The sequence below is a fragment of the Gorilla gorilla genome, chromosome 13 (genome assembly GCF_029281585.2).
Source record: "Gorilla gorilla gorilla isolate KB3781 chromosome 13, NHGRI_mGorGor1-v2.1_pri, whole genome shotgun sequence".
NCBI lineage: Eukaryota > Metazoa > Chordata > Mammalia > Primates > Hominidae > Gorilla > Gorilla gorilla.
Genome location: NC_073237.2, coordinates 101,717,996 through 101,735,144, shown reverse-complemented (window position 1 = coordinate 101,735,144; position 17,149 = coordinate 101,717,996). Strand labels below are relative to the sequence as shown.

Genomic DNA, 17,149 nt, shown 5'->3' with positions numbered 1-17,149 from the left:
TAAATGGTGCTAGGAAAACCGAATATCCACAAGCAAAAAAATAAAGTAGGTCCCTTACTTAACACCATACGCAAAAATTAACTAAAAATGGATTAAAGACCTAAACATAAGCTCTAAAGCTCCTAGAAGAAAACATAGAGGAAAAGCTTCATAACACTGTATTTGTCAATGATTTCCTCGATATGACAATGAAAGCAAAAATAGACAAATGAGATGACGTAAAACTTTAAAACTTCTCTATATCAAATAGAACAACCAACAGAGTAAAAAAGCAGCCTACAAAATGGGGAAAAAAAAAAACCTGTGAATCATACACCTGATAAGGAGTTAATATCCAGAATGAATAGAAAACTGCTGCAACTTAACAACCACCAAAAACCCCAAGTAACCCAATTAAAAGATGGCCAAAGAACCTGAATAGACACTTCTCTAAAGAAAATACATTGATGGCCAACAAACACGTGAAGAGATGCTCAACATCACTAGTCACTAGGGAAATGCAAATCAAAACCGTAATGAAATATCATGTCATACCCATTATGACGGCCACTATCAAAAAAAAACCAGAAAATAAAAAGCACCGGCAAGCACATGAAGAAATTGGAACACTTCAGCTGGTAGGAATGTAAAATAGTGCAGCCACTATGGAAAACATTATATAGAGGGTCCTCAGAAAATTATAAAGAGAATTACCACATGATTCAGCAATCCTACTTTGAAGTACACATATCCAAAACAATTGAAAACAGAATCTCAAAGAGATATTTAAACCCCCACATTCATTGCAGCATTATTCACAATAGCTAAGAGGTGTAAGCTGCCAAAATGTCCATAGACATATAAATGGATAAAGAAAATGTGGTATATACATAAGTGGAATATTATTCAACCACAAAAAAGGAGGAAATCCTAGCACATGCTATATAACATGAATAAATCTTGAGGACATCATGCTGAGTGGAAATAAGTCACAAAAGGACAAATGCTATGATTCCACTTATACGAGACATGTAGAGTAGTCATGCAAACAGAAAATAATATGATGATTGCCAGGGGCTAGTAAGAAGGGGAAATAAGTTGTTGATCAAGGGACATAAAGTTTCACTTGCACAAGATGAAAAAATTCTAGAGATCTGTTATACAAAAATGTGAATATATTTAACACCATCAACTGTACACTGTACAGTTTAAAATGGTTTAAGAGAATTGGCTGGGCATGGTGGCTTATGCCTGTAATCCCAGCACTTTGGGAGGCCAAGACGGGTGGATCACCTGAGGTCAGGAGTTTGAGACCAGCCTGGCCAACATGGTGAAACCCCGTCTCTACTAAAAATACAAAAATTAGCCAGGCATGGTGGTGGGCACCTGTAATCCCAGCTACTTGGGAGGCTGAGGCAGGAGAATCGCTTGAACCTGGGAGGCAGAGGTTGCAATGAACCAAGATCACTCCAGCCTGGGTGACAGAGTGAGACTCCGTCTCAAAAAAAAAAAAAAATGGTTAAGAGAATAAATTGTTTTTTTAACAACAATTTTAGAATACTTATGGCCAAAACAAAAAACCATTCTTCTACAAAGTAAGGGTATAGTTATACTTAGAAATTCATTAATTTTTGCTTACCATAAATCAAGGATTAAATAGACTAAAATTATCCATATTTCAATAGCTGTATGATCTCACCTGTAACTCTTGGGATTTACGAGCTTGTTCCTGCTTGATACAGTTAATCATACTTTCTTTTACTTCATCCAGTATAGAGTATAAACTATCAAATTCTTCATCTAACTCTGAGAGTATGTTGGACGAATTTTCCTGTTTAAAAAACAAAACAAAACAATTTTCCTGAAGCGCTATCGAACATTTAAAACCTAAAAGGTATGCCCAAAAGAGAGAATAAATTTATATTACAAACTATGTTGGCCTAATATAAAAATAACATAATTCTAAGATTTGACTTAAGGCTTTAAAAAGAGATAAATGCAACAAACTGCCTGCTAATGCTAACAATACTGTTTCAGCTATACTATCAGTTAAGTTGTCTTTTATGGACTAGCCCATACTCTCTTCACTTTACTGTTTCCACAGGACAACATGAAAGGTTGTTTTAACGTTCCCAACTTCGTCCAGACCTTCAGTCTCTCAGGCAGACTCTAAGCCAGTGGTTCTTAACCTCTGGTGCGTATCAGAATCACCGGTGAGGTATTCTTATAAAATATTCCAGAGATTTTAATTCAGTAATTCCGAGGAACACTTTGCACATACAGAAATGAGGCGGATTTTGTCTAAATTTTAAAATCTTTCAGGGTCTCTAAAACACTGCATTTATGTAAGATAAACAGAAATTAAAAGACTAAGCAATTATTTATTGGATCCTAAGATATTTATCAAATATTAAATCATCTAATGACTAGAATTTGTAGTCAAATCCTGTATTTTATTAACTAAAATACAGATAAGTTACTTGCCCAAAGCCATACAATTAGTTACTAATAACATGGTCAATAATGCATTTCAAGTCTCTTGAGTTCCCCATTGCTATATTTGCTGCTATTTCAACAAAAAATAATTTGAATTATTTGTAAAATCCCTAGATAAGCAATATCCACACTTGCAACAATTATGAGATAGAAGAAATTCTCTTAAGACATTTTTCAACTTGGATGAATCATTCAATTAAGAGAAGCGAACTGGCACTGACTAAGAGAACTAATATATACAATCTACTGTAATATTATATGTCCAAACTTTTGCTTATAATGTTTATAAAAACTAGATACCTCACAGGCACCTCATCAAAGGTGGTGGTAATTATTTTACTAGTCTGTTTACAGTGGTAAGAACAACTATAGAAGTGGAATGTGCAGTCAGGAAGGGAAAAAACCTAACTCAAATCCCACATTAGCCACTCAGTAACAGCATGACCTTATACAAGGCACTTAAATTCCTAGACCTCAGTCTATTCATTCATAAAAAAGAAACAGACTATTTTCCTCTCGATCACCAGATGGCATCTTGTTGCCTTTTGCCTACTACTAAGCTCCCATCTTCAGCAACGAGGTTGTAGTTTAATTCCCCCACTACTTTTTTTTCTAACGTTAAGGTAGAATTCTAATAATTTATCAATCAGAAGAATGGTTTGAGCTAGCTCTACATAAGTTCTCTCTTTCCAGATACCAAATGTGATGATTCGCTTGTCCACAGATCAAGAGCTTTATAGCCATGAGCTTTATGCTTATCTAAAGAAAGCTGATTCACCAATTTTCCAATAAAATAGTTCAAGATAGCTAAAATAAATTATTATTTTTTTTTTTGAGACAGAGTCTCACTCTATCACCCAGGCTGGAGTGCAGTAGTGCGATCTCGGCTCACTGCAACCTCCACCTCCTGGGTTCAAGCGATTCTCCTGCCTCAGCCTCCCAACTAGCTGGGATTACAGGTGCTTGCCACCACGACCAGCTAGTTCTTGTATTTTTAGTAGAGATGGGGTTTCACAATGTTGGCCAGGCTGGTCTTGAACTCCTGACTTCAGGTGATCCACCCGACTCGGCCTCCCATGAATGTTCTTTTTGCTAAAGATAATTTTGGTTATTCTGGTTCTTTTGTAGTTCTATACACATTTTAGAATTTTTTCTATTTCTGTGGAAAATGACATTGGTATTTGGATAGAGATTACAATGAATCTGTAGATTACTTTGGGTAGTACAAATATTTTAACAATGTTAATTCTAATCCACAAACATGGCATATTTTTCCATTCGTCTTCTTAAATTTCTTTCATCAGTGTTTTATAGCTTTCAGTATACAGATCTTTCATTTCCTTAGGTAAATTTATTCCTATTTTTTTATGCTACAGCAAATGGGATTGTTTTCTTATTTTCTTTTTGAAATAGTTCGTTTTTCATGTATAGAAGCAATACTGATTTTTGTGTGTTGATATTGCATTCTGTAACTTTACTGAATTTATCAGTTCTAATAGTTTTTTGGTAGAGTCTTTAGAGTTTTCTAAAGACTGAGGCAGGAGAATCGCTTGAACCTGGGAAGCAGGAGTTTCAGTGAGCTGAGACGGCGGCATTGCACTCCAGCCTGGGTGACAGAACAAGTCTTTGTCTCAAAAAAAAAAAAAAAAGTGGTGAGAGTAAACATCTTTGTCTTGTTCCTGACTTTACAGAAAAAGCTTTTGACTTCTCACCTTTGATAAGATGGTAGCTGTGAGATTGTTATTATACATATGGCCTTTACTGTGTTGTGGTACATTCCTTCTACACCTAATTTGTTGAGAGTTTTTATCATGAAAGGATGTTGAATTCTGTCAAATTCTTTTTCTGCATCTACTAAGATAACCATACACTTTTTTTTGTCTTTAGTTTTGTTAATATGGTGTATCACATTTATTGACTTCTGTTGAACCATCCTTGCATCCCAGGCATAAATCCTACTGGATCATGGTAAATGATCTTTTTAATGTGCTACTGAATTCAGTTTGCTAGTATTTTATTGAGGATTTTTGCATCTATGTTGATTAGGAATACTGGCCTGTATTTCTCTCTTTTGTAGTATCCCTGGTTTGGCTTTATTATTGGGATAATGTTGAATTTGTAAAAATGGATTTGGAACTACTCCCTCCTGTTTGATTTTTTTGGAAGAGGCTGAGAATAACTGATATTAGTTCTTTAAATATTTGCTAGAATTCAGTGGTAAAACCATCAGGTTGCAGGCTTTTCTTTGATGGGAGACTTCACTGCGGATTCAATTTCCTTATTCATTATTGACCTATTCAGATTTTCTATTTCTTTCTGATTCAGTCTTGGTAGATTGTACATTTCTAGCAACCAGATTATCTTGAGTTCTCTCTTCCACAATCAATATGTCACTACTTACAATATAGATTATCTCCCCAAACCTGGAACTATTTTCTTAAGTATTCCTCTCCCTTCTCAATGGGCACTTTACCTTTTATTTTTATGTTACTTTCATCTACTTCTACAAGTAGACCCCTTACCAATAACATTTTCTTTTCTTTTTGAGATGCAGTCTCGTTCTATTACCCAGGCTGGAGTGCAGTGGTACAATCAATGCTCACTGCAGCCTTGACGTCCTGGGCTCAAACGATCCTCCTACCTCAGCCTCCTGGGTAGCTGGGATGACATGTGTATGCCACCACACCCAGCTAATTTTTGTATCTTTTTTTTTTTTTGGTAGAGACGGTGTCTTGCCATGTTGCCCAAGCTGGTTTCAAACTCCTGGGCTCAACCCATCAACCTGCATCAGCCTCCCAAAATGCTGGGATTACAGGCATGAGCCACCACACGTGGCCAAAATTTTTCTTCTATTGTTTATTGCAAAAGAAACGTTTTACTTGCCAGCACTTTTGAAAAACTACAAATTGCTCTTAATTTATATTAGAAAAAATGTCAAATGGAAAAGGACTAAAGTGAGCACTCTGGTATTCCCTAACAACTACTATTCCAGAGTTTTCCTTTTCCCTTACTATTTGGATTTTTCCACGGACAAAACAGGAATTGCAATGAAAACATTTTTACTTTATCTGCTATTTTAAAACCCTGCTCTCACCTCCATTAGTTTATAACCCAAAATTCATAGAGTATATTTGTACTTCAGATTTGACTCATTGTGACATATTTAAACAAAATTTTTCATAAAACAATCATACCTGAACTCCTTTTAGTGTATGATGTAGTGTATCAATAAAGTTCTGAATTTCATCATTTTTATTTGCCAGAGTTGAAATGATCCTCTGTAGAGCTTCCTAGAATTAAGAAAAGCATTAAAATACTATATTTCAATGGAAGAGTTACAAAACTCATTAACAAGCATTCTCTAAACAAACTTTATGTAAGAGTATATTGTATAACAAATAGGAGCAATGTAAAATTTCTCATTGTTCAAAACTTCCAAAGGCTTATAATTAGAAAAGATGGGGTATATATTTGTACTGTATTAAGCCCTCTTATTCCTAATATGCAACTTAATCACCATGATACTTTTCAGATTGAAAATGATCAGTTTAACTTAATATCAATAGAATTATTTTAGGTCATCAGCCATGACAATGGAATAGAGCAAAATCTTTAAATGCTGTAAAAACAAATGGAAACGGAATACAACATCAGGAACCGAGGAATAAAAGTGAGGAGACACAAATTCATCAACATTTTATTTATTTACAAAAATAAACCTATTTTAGAGATATGAAACTAGATAATACATGTGCATTTAGAATGACAACATTCATTCCAATATTTACAGATGCTGTAGAACTATAATAAATAAAGCAATTTTAGTAGCAGATAGCTCAGACTTTGATAATGCTTCCTATTTAAATAAAACATTTGGTAAATTTTTTCTCTGGTTCAGTGCTATCCAATAAAATTTTCCACTGTGATGGAAATGTTCTATAAATGTGCTGCCCAATATGGTAGCCACTAGCCACACACAGTTAAAGAAGTCTTGAAATGTGACTAGAACTGAGGAACTAAATTTAATTTTTCCAACTTTAATTAAGTTTATATAGTCGAATGTAACCAATGCTATCATATTGGACAGCACAAGTCTAGTTGCAGTAACTCCTCGTTGGTAGCAACAGCAAAAACCAAACAAGGTTATCTATAGTCTCAGAAAAAAATCAAATGCAAGTACTTTAATACTTTGTAATTTTCTCAGAAGCATAGGACTTTTTTCTGTAAGCACCTATGAGCTTAAATATTTTAATAAAGCCTATAAGACTTTGTGGAATAAAGGTTTTCCTAAAAAATATAATCAGATATCGACAAAGGGTTATAGATAAGGAGCCCAGGAAACAGTCTGAAGGGAGATAACATTTTTTTTTTAAGTTTTTTTTCTCGAGACAGAGTTTTTGGCTGTTGTCTCCCAGGTTGGAGTGCAATGGCGTGATCTCGGCTCACTGCAACCTCCACCTCCTGGGTTCAAGCAATTCTCCTGCCTCGGCCTCCCGAGTAGCTGGAATTACAGGTGCCCGCCACCACGCCCAGCTAATTTTTGCATTTTTAGTAGAGACGGGGCTTCACCATGTTGGCCAGGCTGGTCTCAAACTCTTGACCTCAGGAGATCCACCTGCCTCAGCCTCCCAAAGTGCTGGGACTGCAGGTGTAAGCTACCATACCTGGCAACATTTTATACAAATGTTCATAAAGTATTGTAGTAGTGAAAAAAGCATGTGCAACCACACATGTGTGCTTTGGGAAGCCCAGGCAGGTGGATCACTTGAGGTCAGGAGTTTGAGACCAGCCTGGCCAGCATGGTGAAACCCCGTCTCTACTAAAAATACAAAAATTAGCCAGGCGTGGTAGCATGCACCTGTAATCCCAGCTACTCAGGAGGCTGAGGCAGGACAATCACTTGAACTGGGAGGTGGAGGCTGCAGTGAGCCGAGATCTCACCACTGCACTCCAGCCTGGGCAACAGAGCAAGATTCTGTCTCAAAAAAAAAAAAAAAAATGCCAGTCACAGTGGCTCATGCCTGTAATCCCAGCACTTTGGGATGCTGAGGCGGGTGGATCATCAGAGGTCAGAAGTTTGAAACCAGCCTGGCCAACATGGCGAAACCCTGTCTCTACTAAAAATACAAAAATTAGGCAGGCGTGGTGATGGGCGCCTGTAATCCCAGCTCAGCTATTCGGGAGGCTGAGTCAAGAAAATTGCTTGAACCCGGGAGGTGGAGGTTGCAGCGAGCCGAGATCACACCACTACATTCCAGCCTGGGTGACAGAGCAAGATTCCATCTCAAAAAAAAAAAAAAAAAAAACTTAAAAAAACTTTCCACCAAAAAAAATTATAAAACATTGGTACCAAAAAAAAGGCAGATACAGTTCAGAGCAAAAAATAAAATCTCCTTAGCATAAAATAGCTTCCTATTTACATATTTTTTGGTCTAAGTTTAGTAGCAAGCTTTGCATTTCAGAAATTACATAGCAAAAATCTGGAGATAGCTGTAACTTATTGCCCCAACTAGATAAGACCTGAGCTCCAAAGATTTTAATGAGAAGCCTTTTTTTTTCTTTTGAGGCTCTGTCACACAGGTGGGAGTGCAGTGACACAATCGTAGCTCACTGCAGCCTCAACCTCTTGGGCTCAAGCCATATCCACCTGCCTCATTATTTGATTTTTTTGTAGAGACGAGGTCTCACTATGTTGCCCAGGCTGGTCTCGAACTTCTGGGCTCCAGCAATCCTCCCACCTCAGCTTCCCAAAGTGTTGGGATTACAGGCATGATCCCTGCTCCCAGCTAAAGCCTACCTTTTTAATGTTCCTGTTTTTTAATGAGTATAGTCAAAGTCATCTAAATGCTCTAATTTTGAAACAGATCTTCAAGTTAAATCCTCTGCTCCTTTAAGAGCTACCAACCTGCTGCAAGTTAATAGACTCTGGTCCAATAGTGATGTTAGAGATCAGAAAACAGGCTTTATCAACTGTAACGTTTTCATTCTCCTTAAAGCAGTACTGTCCAATATAAATACAGTAGGAGCCAATAGCAGCCACATCAAAAAAGTAAAGGAAAAACAGGATAAATTAATTTTAATATTTTATTTAATAGATTCAAAATATATTATCATTTCAACATGTAGTCAATATTTAACAATTAATGAGTTTTTCTTTTTTTTTTGGTATGGAGTGTTCAAAATTCAGTTTGTATTTTACACTTATGCATATCTCAATTCAAACTGGCCACATTTCAAGTGCTCAAAAACCACATTATGGCTAGAAGCTACCATCCTGGATAATACAGACTTAAGAGGTCTATGTCATCCAAACAGACCATATATTTCTAAGAGTGGAAATAGGGCAGAGATCCTCTATTAATCTTATTAATTTGCAATTAAAAATAAATGACCTAAAAGCTTTCTGAACTTTTTTCTTGGAAGACCAGAATTTCTTTATGTGCTTATGTTATGCCAGATTCTTGAATTATAATAGCTATATGTGGATATAAGTTAAAATGTTACAACCAACTTCCTTTACCAGAATTTCACTCATTTCTCAGTTTTTATTTACATAAATATTAACTCTAGAAGGTGAAAGACATTTTAAAATTACCAACTCTCAAAAGAAATTGGTACATAAGTAACACCACTTCGGGGTCCAATACCATAACAGAAGAAACAAATACACTCCTCTCTCCTGTGAAATGTACACCATTCACTCATGTTTTGGGTTAGAGAAGACTTCTTGGGATCACAGAAAGCGCAAATGTCCACGTCAAAGTTGGCAGCTAACAAAAACAAGACTGCACCTAAGGACAACTGACATACAGGTTAGACAAATTCAAAGAATCATCAGAATAATGCCTTCCATTTTCTATGATACTATCGCATACCTCCAAAAAAATACCACCCTTAGATTACAGTCAATCTTTTTTTTTTTTTTTTTTGAGATGGAGTCTCACTCTGTCACCCAGGCTAGAGTGCAGTGGTGCAATCTCGGCTCACTGCAACCTCTGCCTCCTGGGTTCAAGCAATTCTCCTGCCTCAGCCTCTCGAGTAGCTGGGATTACGGGTGCAAGCTACCGTGCCTGGCTAATTTTTTGTATTTTTTGGTAGAGACGGGGTTTCACCATGCTGGCCAGGCTGGTCTTGAACTCCTGACCTTGTGATTCACCCACTTCGGCTTCCCAAGTGCAAGGATTACAGGGATGAGCCACCACTCCCAGCGATTACAGTTAATCTTATCTTTACCATTCCTCTTAAATTCATTCAAAATTCTATTACCACAGATGAAAGACCCTTTTCAACTGTATTGGCCTAAGATGTATTAATAGCCATACCTCTGGAAAGAAACTCTACAATCTGTGTTAAAGCCTTTAGGGGAATGATATCCTATATGAATTGCCTAAGGCTGTAAAAATACTGTACTTCCCCAGAAAGTGGATGAGAAAGAAAGGTCTTTAAAGGCTGATATAGTATTTCTGAGAAACACGGTCTCATTCTTTGAAGAGAGCACTCTACAGCTCTTGAATTTAACAAGGAGTTCCAGTAGAGCATGAGAGTCTGTAATACACACCTAGATAAAGGGTCCACATTCTGAGAAAAGTTGCTTTACCCTAATGCCAAAACTGCGAAGACTAAAGGCCTAGATTATTTTCAGAGGATGCACTGCAATCTTTAGATGGGGAGGGCTTCAGAGCCTTGGCTACAATACACCACTGAGATGCTATCAGAATGGACAAGCCAGCTGTAGAGGACTCTGGAACCCCAGCATTTAATATCATCTATATTTTCAAAGCTACCGAATACATTAGTAAACCTGGCTGCAGAAGAAGCAACCATTCAGATCATAAAGAGAAAGTCATAGCAACCAATGTGACCTTGTTAGCTAATACAGATAAAATGCTGCCTCTCTGCTAAGCTTTTCTAAGCTTAAAGGAGGAAGGAAATATTCGCAAAGTTCCCCAAGGGCAGACTCCTGAGACAAAGGCTCCAGAAGCTCTGATCCACTTGCCCTTTAATCTGCAACTGCTGTAGAGAGGATGAGCAAATGAAAAAGACTGTAATCCAAGGCTCATATTTAGCATTCTAAAATAGTAAAAGTTTATCAGGGAGAGGGCCAAGGCTTCATCCTTTCTGACCCTCACAAGAATGGGGACTGGCTGGAACTAAGTGGAAATGGCATAAAGATAAAAAGCACTAAGGAACTTGGTGCTCAGTAGAACTGGAAAACAAGTTACAAGGAATCAGAATATTTAAGACAAAACTACCACCAGCACCAAAACATATGAAAACTAAAGAAACAGGATTACATGTGCTGAGTTCTGAAACTTGACCCTAGCTTGCATATGTGACATAAAGCTAAAATTTTCTCTATGGTGGTAAGAGTCAAGTAAAAGGTGTATATAAGGATAGTATGTGCCTAATATAGGAGGTATACAAGGCGAGACTGGCTGAACAGGCATCAAATCCAACAGTTTTTAAAAAGTGTTTTCTAGATATGGTAGGCAATATGCCAGGGCAGAGAAAGAGAGCAGAAAAGATCTAAAATATATCATAATTCAACGAGTTTTCTACCCCAGTCTATCCCTCCAGGACCTCCAAATTTAATCAAGAGCAAAGACAGAAAGCTAGGCCATCATCACTATCTCCTCTCCTCTAATTTGTGCTCTACGTGAAGTCACAAAGTTCTATAGATTTTACCCCTTAATGGTTCTAGTGATAGCAGCAGGAGGCAGACGTAGACCTAGGCAGATAGGGGTGGGTCCCTGGTGAAACCTGACCTTCAGGCCAAAGACAGCCTGAAGCCTGAAAACTGGGCTGCCAGTTCCTGATGGAATCCACAACCCTGAATAAGAATTTCCTTTATGCCTTTCAGTCAAACAAATGGTGCTTTTTCCACGCCCACCCATGGACCAATCAGCACATACTTCCTCCTGCCCATGGACCAATCAGCATGCACTTCCCCACTTTGAGCCCATAAAAACCCTGGACTCAGCCATCTATCAGGACTACCCATTTCAGGACTCCTCTCCACTGAGAGCTGTTCTGTCACTCAGTAAAACTCTCCACTGCCTTGCTCACCATCCAGTTGTCCATGCAACCTCATTCTTCCTGGACGCAGGACAAGAACTCAGGAACCGCCAAAAGGCAGGCGCAGAAAGGGCTGTAACACTTTCCTGGCCCACTTGCCAAGCTGCAGACAGGAGCAAAAGGGGCTGTAACATGTTCCTGGCCAGCTCACCAAGCTGCAGACAGTGACATGAACTGCAGGAGTGAAGAGTAGCAACACTTCTAAGGGCCTAGACCTCGGGATTCCCTGAGCCAGAGCTGTAACACTATAGCCCTCCCACCTTCCACCAGCATCAGGCGGCTGCCCCACATGACAGCAAGTGACAACGGGATTGGGCCAGCCTGGGAACCACAGGCCCAAGCAAGGTGGCAGGACTGAACAGGCTGAAACATGCCCTGCCACTCCCACTGGCCAAGCTGCAGGTGGCAGGAACAAGAGAGGTGTAGCACCCCTGCCCCCGACCCCTTGGGGCTCTGCAGTTACTGGCATCTCTGAGTTTTCAGGCACCACTGTGTTCACTTCATCCAGACGCAGGCACCCACAGAGGAAGCCACTTGCAGTATGCTTGGTCCAGCTGCAGCCTCGCATGGAGCCAGTGACTGTGCCAGTGCCCAGAGCTGCCCGTATGGCCACAGCAGCCAGCATGCTAGGCTGTGCACAGTGGCCGGACCCCAAACTCACTCACTCGCTCACACACCCCTCACTGCTCCATGCCTGGCTCGCCCTCGGCAGGTGTGGGATCCAGGCCAGCAGCATGAGCTAAGCACAGCCTGCCAGGCCAAGTGGGCAGAACAAGCCCAGCCGGCATGAGTGAAACTCAAGGAGAGACACTGCCAGCTACAGAGGTTTCTAGCTGGTTAAGAAACATCCGAAGTATCCTGTGACATTAGAATTATTACTACTATCTTAGTAAAAGTTACTATCATATCTCAACCTATATCTCAACCTTCACTGTAGCAAAATTTTTCTTAATCAGACTCTGATAACAATCTTTCTCCCCAGTAATCAGTTCTCTGTATACTTCAGCTAGGGTAATGATAGCATCACTCTTCCTGATCAGTATTCTTCAATAGCTTCCCATTGTACCTTGGATAAAACTGAAAATCTTTAACATGACCTATAAGATCTCAAATGATCTGTCCACTGCCTACCTCACCTGCTTCATCTCCCCAGACTTCCTCTCCTTGTTACACTCCAGCTGCATAGCCTGCTATGAATTTATCTAACCTGACTTGCTTTCTACCTAGGAGCCCTCTCACTTATCAGTTTCTCTACCTATAACCTCTGTCCTAAAACACATACACAATGTACTGATAAAACAAATTCCAAAAATGTACTTATAGAATGAGCCCATGTTACATATAGTCATTTCATTTTTTTTTCTAATCAAAGCCTTATGGGTAAAGAAGGGCAAAGACAACTTTCATCTGCCCCATGGGATTCTATCAACCTTAAAGGATGCCTACGAAGGTCTCAGATTTTTATATCAGATCTCAAGCCTCCCATTACCTTACAAACACTGATGGATAAATAGATAAACAGAGATGAATAAAGCCAATATAAATTATCTGAAGCTTATCTAGAAAATTATATTTTATAAGATTCATGTGGTGACAACTAAAAGTACTAGGTGACACAGGTCTGAAGACATGCTTTGACAAATGCCAATTCTGCTAGATCATAGTAAAATATATGAGATAAGTCTCCATAGGAAGTCTGCACAGGCAATCTCAGCAAATGTCTTTTGGTGATGTAGCACAATTACCAGGCCCTCATAACAACAACAAAAAAATACAATGATGTGACTATGGATTTAGACTAAGGCAACTGCTACACCAACAAGAAAAAGCATTATATACACCCTAGCCAAGCACATCTGCAACCACTGTTATGGAATGAATCAAAGTAATCTAAGATGTACAAGACATAAGTTACTCTCTTCAACGCAGCACAGCTTAAAGTTATGTTTATAGTCATTATCAATCAAGTAAAAGGATAATCAATAGACTGAGCAAAAGAGCACTTTGGTACTCTTAAGTGCCAAGTACTATCTTAAGCTCTATACATATTATTAATTCATTTAATCCTTTCAAGAATCCTATGAAGTAAGTTACTATTATTATCCTCATTTTCCAATGAGGAAGCTGACACATGGAGAAGGTAAGCAGCTTGCCTAGAATATCAAAGCTAATATGTCACACAGCCAGGATTCAAATTAAGACAGTTTGATTCCTAAGTCTATGCTCTTAAAGGACTACACTGTACTACCTGATAAAACAGAGATCAGAGGTTCATGAAAAGGTCAGAACGGCTAAAGGCATCCAAAGGACTAAGATTTTACTTCAAGATTAGAAATCTGGAACTGATCAACAATCTGGAAACCTGGAACTGATCAACAGGTTATAACCCCAAATCAGAGGGCATCAGCATCCATGTGGTCATAATTAGAGAAATGCTGACATATGGGTTTCCCACCAGCATCTTCTCAGACGAGGAGAAGACTTCTGAGTCAAATTCTACAGTAGTATTCCAAAAAATCAAGATACAAAAATCTAGAGCCCCTGCAAATACCACAAATAGATCTATAATTTAAGGGGGTCAAACTATTATTATAGCCAATGTAGTTAGTATTTCATTAAGCACCTTCTATGTGCCAGGCACTGTGCTGCTAATATGGAGTAACTTTTTAATCATCAAATCTGATAAAAAAGTAGTATGAGTCTTCACATTTTATGGTTGGAAAAAGGAAAGATTCAAGATGTTAAGAAACTTGTTTTAGGTCACACAGCTATCAACTGGCAGTCATGATTCAAATTCAGGAGGTTGTCCCCAGAACCTCTGCTTTTCAAATCCAGGAGGTTGCCTCCAGAGCCTGTACCCTAGGCTGCCTAAACTGTTGGGGATTGTGTGAAATAATCATAGGGTTCCTGCAACCAGAGGAAAGGGATTGATCAAACCAGCACGTAACATTCCTGGAAAATGCCCAATAATGCCACCAGAAATGATGCCACTTGCATCATCCCACACATAGACCTGTCCTTTGAATTAGGTGACTTCATGCTGAACCCCTCCATCGACTCCAGTGGGGATGGCACCAGGTTCAAGAGGCTGAAGAAACCCAGAGCCACCAAATGAGGCATGGTATTTTATTAAGGGATTACATACAAGGGAGAGAGTCCAGTGGTGGCAGGCTGAGCAGGAGAACTGCCTTATATACAGAAAAGGTCCAGTGGCAGTGGGCTGGACAAGGTAACTACACAGCCCAGTGAAGCTCAGAAGACACATTCAGGTGAGTCTGCCATACAGGATCATTCTAATGGTATGCTTAAACTATTGCTGTTAGGTAGGTTTACCATACAGTGATAAAGAGCGGAATCAAGAAAGCGCTATCCAGCTGTTAGCTAGATAATCAGAATCTCACCAGTTATTTTAACAAAAGTATCATGCTCAGATGTGATGCAAGAAGGTGAAAAAAAGAGAACTGGGAAATTCAGGAATCTAATCATAATATACCTAAATGATGGAAGGCTACACCCTCTCTAACAGTGAAACAGTTGAGAACACTACCTGTACACAGATGTAACTGAGACAGCCTACAATCAATTCTGATTGTCTAGCTTACCAGCTGAGAAAAAGTCTAAATGCTAGTAAAAGAACTGGCTGGGGAATGCTGCCTTTCTGCCCTGAACCAGTTTAAGATATCACAGCATATGAGGAGGTAATCTCCCATCTAGGATTTGAGGAAAATAAAGCACACCAGAGGATAAAGAAGCCTTAACCATGTGCAGTGGCCTTTGAACTGGCTGTTTTACCCAGTAAAGTCAAGGAAGCTCATAGTCGGCCAAAGAAACCAGAGGTCCTACCATTTAATGAAAGAAGGTGGCATTGGAGTGGAGATGCAAGTATTAGTATAAACTAACAACCCTTCTCAAGGGCAACTTGACAATATGTATCAAATAAAATTTTTGAAATAGATATACATTGACTCAGTAATTCCATTTCTAATTTATTGTAAGTGAATAATTAAGGGTGTAAGCAGAGACTTGGCTACAAGGATGCTTATCTGTGGTATTTATAACATTAAAAGGTTGGGATCAACAAAAAGGTACAACAAAAGGGTACTGTAAAACATGCATACAAAAGAATTCTGTTGAATCATTAAAAGTATTGTAGAATGATTAATATGGAAAAATATCCATAATTTATTATGTGAAATGCAAATTATAGAGCAGCATATATAGCATGATACCATAATTTTAGGAAAGTTTTTATATGCATATCAAAAAACTAGATGGTGACATAAATGTTGAAGAGGTTATCTCTGGGTGGCAGAATTGAGTGGTTTTTATTTTATTTTCATTTTATTTATATTCTTATTTTCCTACAATAAACTGGTATTACCTATATTTATAATGCAATAGAAATGCAAAAGCTGGCTACGTTAATACTTTTTTAATAAATTAGTTCAAAATTCAATTAACAGCAATCAACAAGCATCAATAACTGAAACCAGATTCTATCAGAACCTTGTGGCTGGGAAGAAGTGCCAACAAAGAGTGAAAAACATATTTTTAAAAGTCTGGAGATAAAATCCACCAACTTTAAAATATTTTCCACCCTAAGAGTAAAATATCTAGCACTACAGCAAACATTCAATATGTGTTTACTGTATAAATAATCCTGCTTACATTCAGCCAAGCATTGCAAACAAGCACTATGTTAAAATTTTTTTAAAAAAAGGTCTGCTTCACTATCTTTCTAATTTTTAAAAACTGCCAAGTTCAATTGAAAAATGAACATATCTGTATTATATATAGTGGTCATAAATATGTCAATATGGTGTTCATTTCTACTTTCTTGCTCACAGTTCTACTATAGATAGCTAAAACATTCCCTCAAAAGAGTTGAAAAAAGGGGAAAGATACATGCAGACAGACATGCACACACACGCACACACACACGCACAAAATAAAAATAGTAATTTTAGGCCGGGCGCAGTGTCTCCTGCCTGTAATCTCAGCACTTTGGGAGGATCATCTGAGGTCAGGCAGGAGTTCAAGACTACCCTGGCCAACATGGCAAAACCCCATCTCCACTAAAAATTTAGAAAATTAGCTGAGTGTGGTGGCGGGCGCCTATAATCCCAGCTACGAGGGAGGCGAAGACACAAGAATCTCTTCAACCCAGGAAGCAGAGGTTGCAGTGAGCCAAGATCATACCGCTGCACTCTAGCCTAGGTGACAGAGCAAGACTCTGTCTCAAAAAATATAAAAATTAAAATTAAAATAGTGATTTTTATTCGGGGCAACAAGAGAGACCAAATTCCAGGTTTTTACCTAAATCATGTTTTTTATCATCTATCAACTATTTTCACTACACTTAACTAGCTTCTTAACAAAAAAAAAAAAAAAAAACAAACAACTTTAGGTCCGATGTGATGGCTCATACCTATAATCCCAGCACTTTAGGAGGCCAAGGCGGGCCAATCGTTTGAGCCCAAGAGTTCAAGGCTAGCCTGGACAACATGGCAAAACCCTGTCTCTACAAAAAACACAAAAATTAGCCAAGTATATGGTGGCATGCACCTGTAGTCCCAGCTGCTCAGGAGGCTGAGCTGGG

The 17,149-nt window shown here is 38.5% G+C and overlaps 1 protein-coding gene across 10 annotated transcripts in view; it reads right to left on the bottom strand.

Annotated features, from left to right (window-relative positions):
* FSD1L (fibronectin type III and SPRY domain containing 1 like) overlaps positions 1–17,149 on the bottom strand; it is a 95,723-nt gene that overhangs the window by 73,683 nt on the left and 4,891 nt on the right. For 6 of the 10 annotated variants that reach the window (XM_019034260.4, XM_063696635.1, XM_019034259.4 and 3 more), the window contains exons 2-4: positions 8,381–8,476; positions 5,670–5,765; positions 1,679–1,810 (exon numbers count right to left, since the gene is read on the bottom strand). In XM_019034260.4, coding sequence (XP_018889805.1) covers positions 1,679–1,810; positions 5,670–5,765; positions 8,381–8,476 — 324 coding nt within the window. The remainder of the gene's footprint in view (positions 1–1,678; positions 1,811–5,669; positions 5,766–8,380; positions 8,477–17,149) is intronic. The other 4 variants (XM_063696638.1, XM_019034261.4, XM_055350374.2 and 1 more) reach the window with 1 other exon arrangement.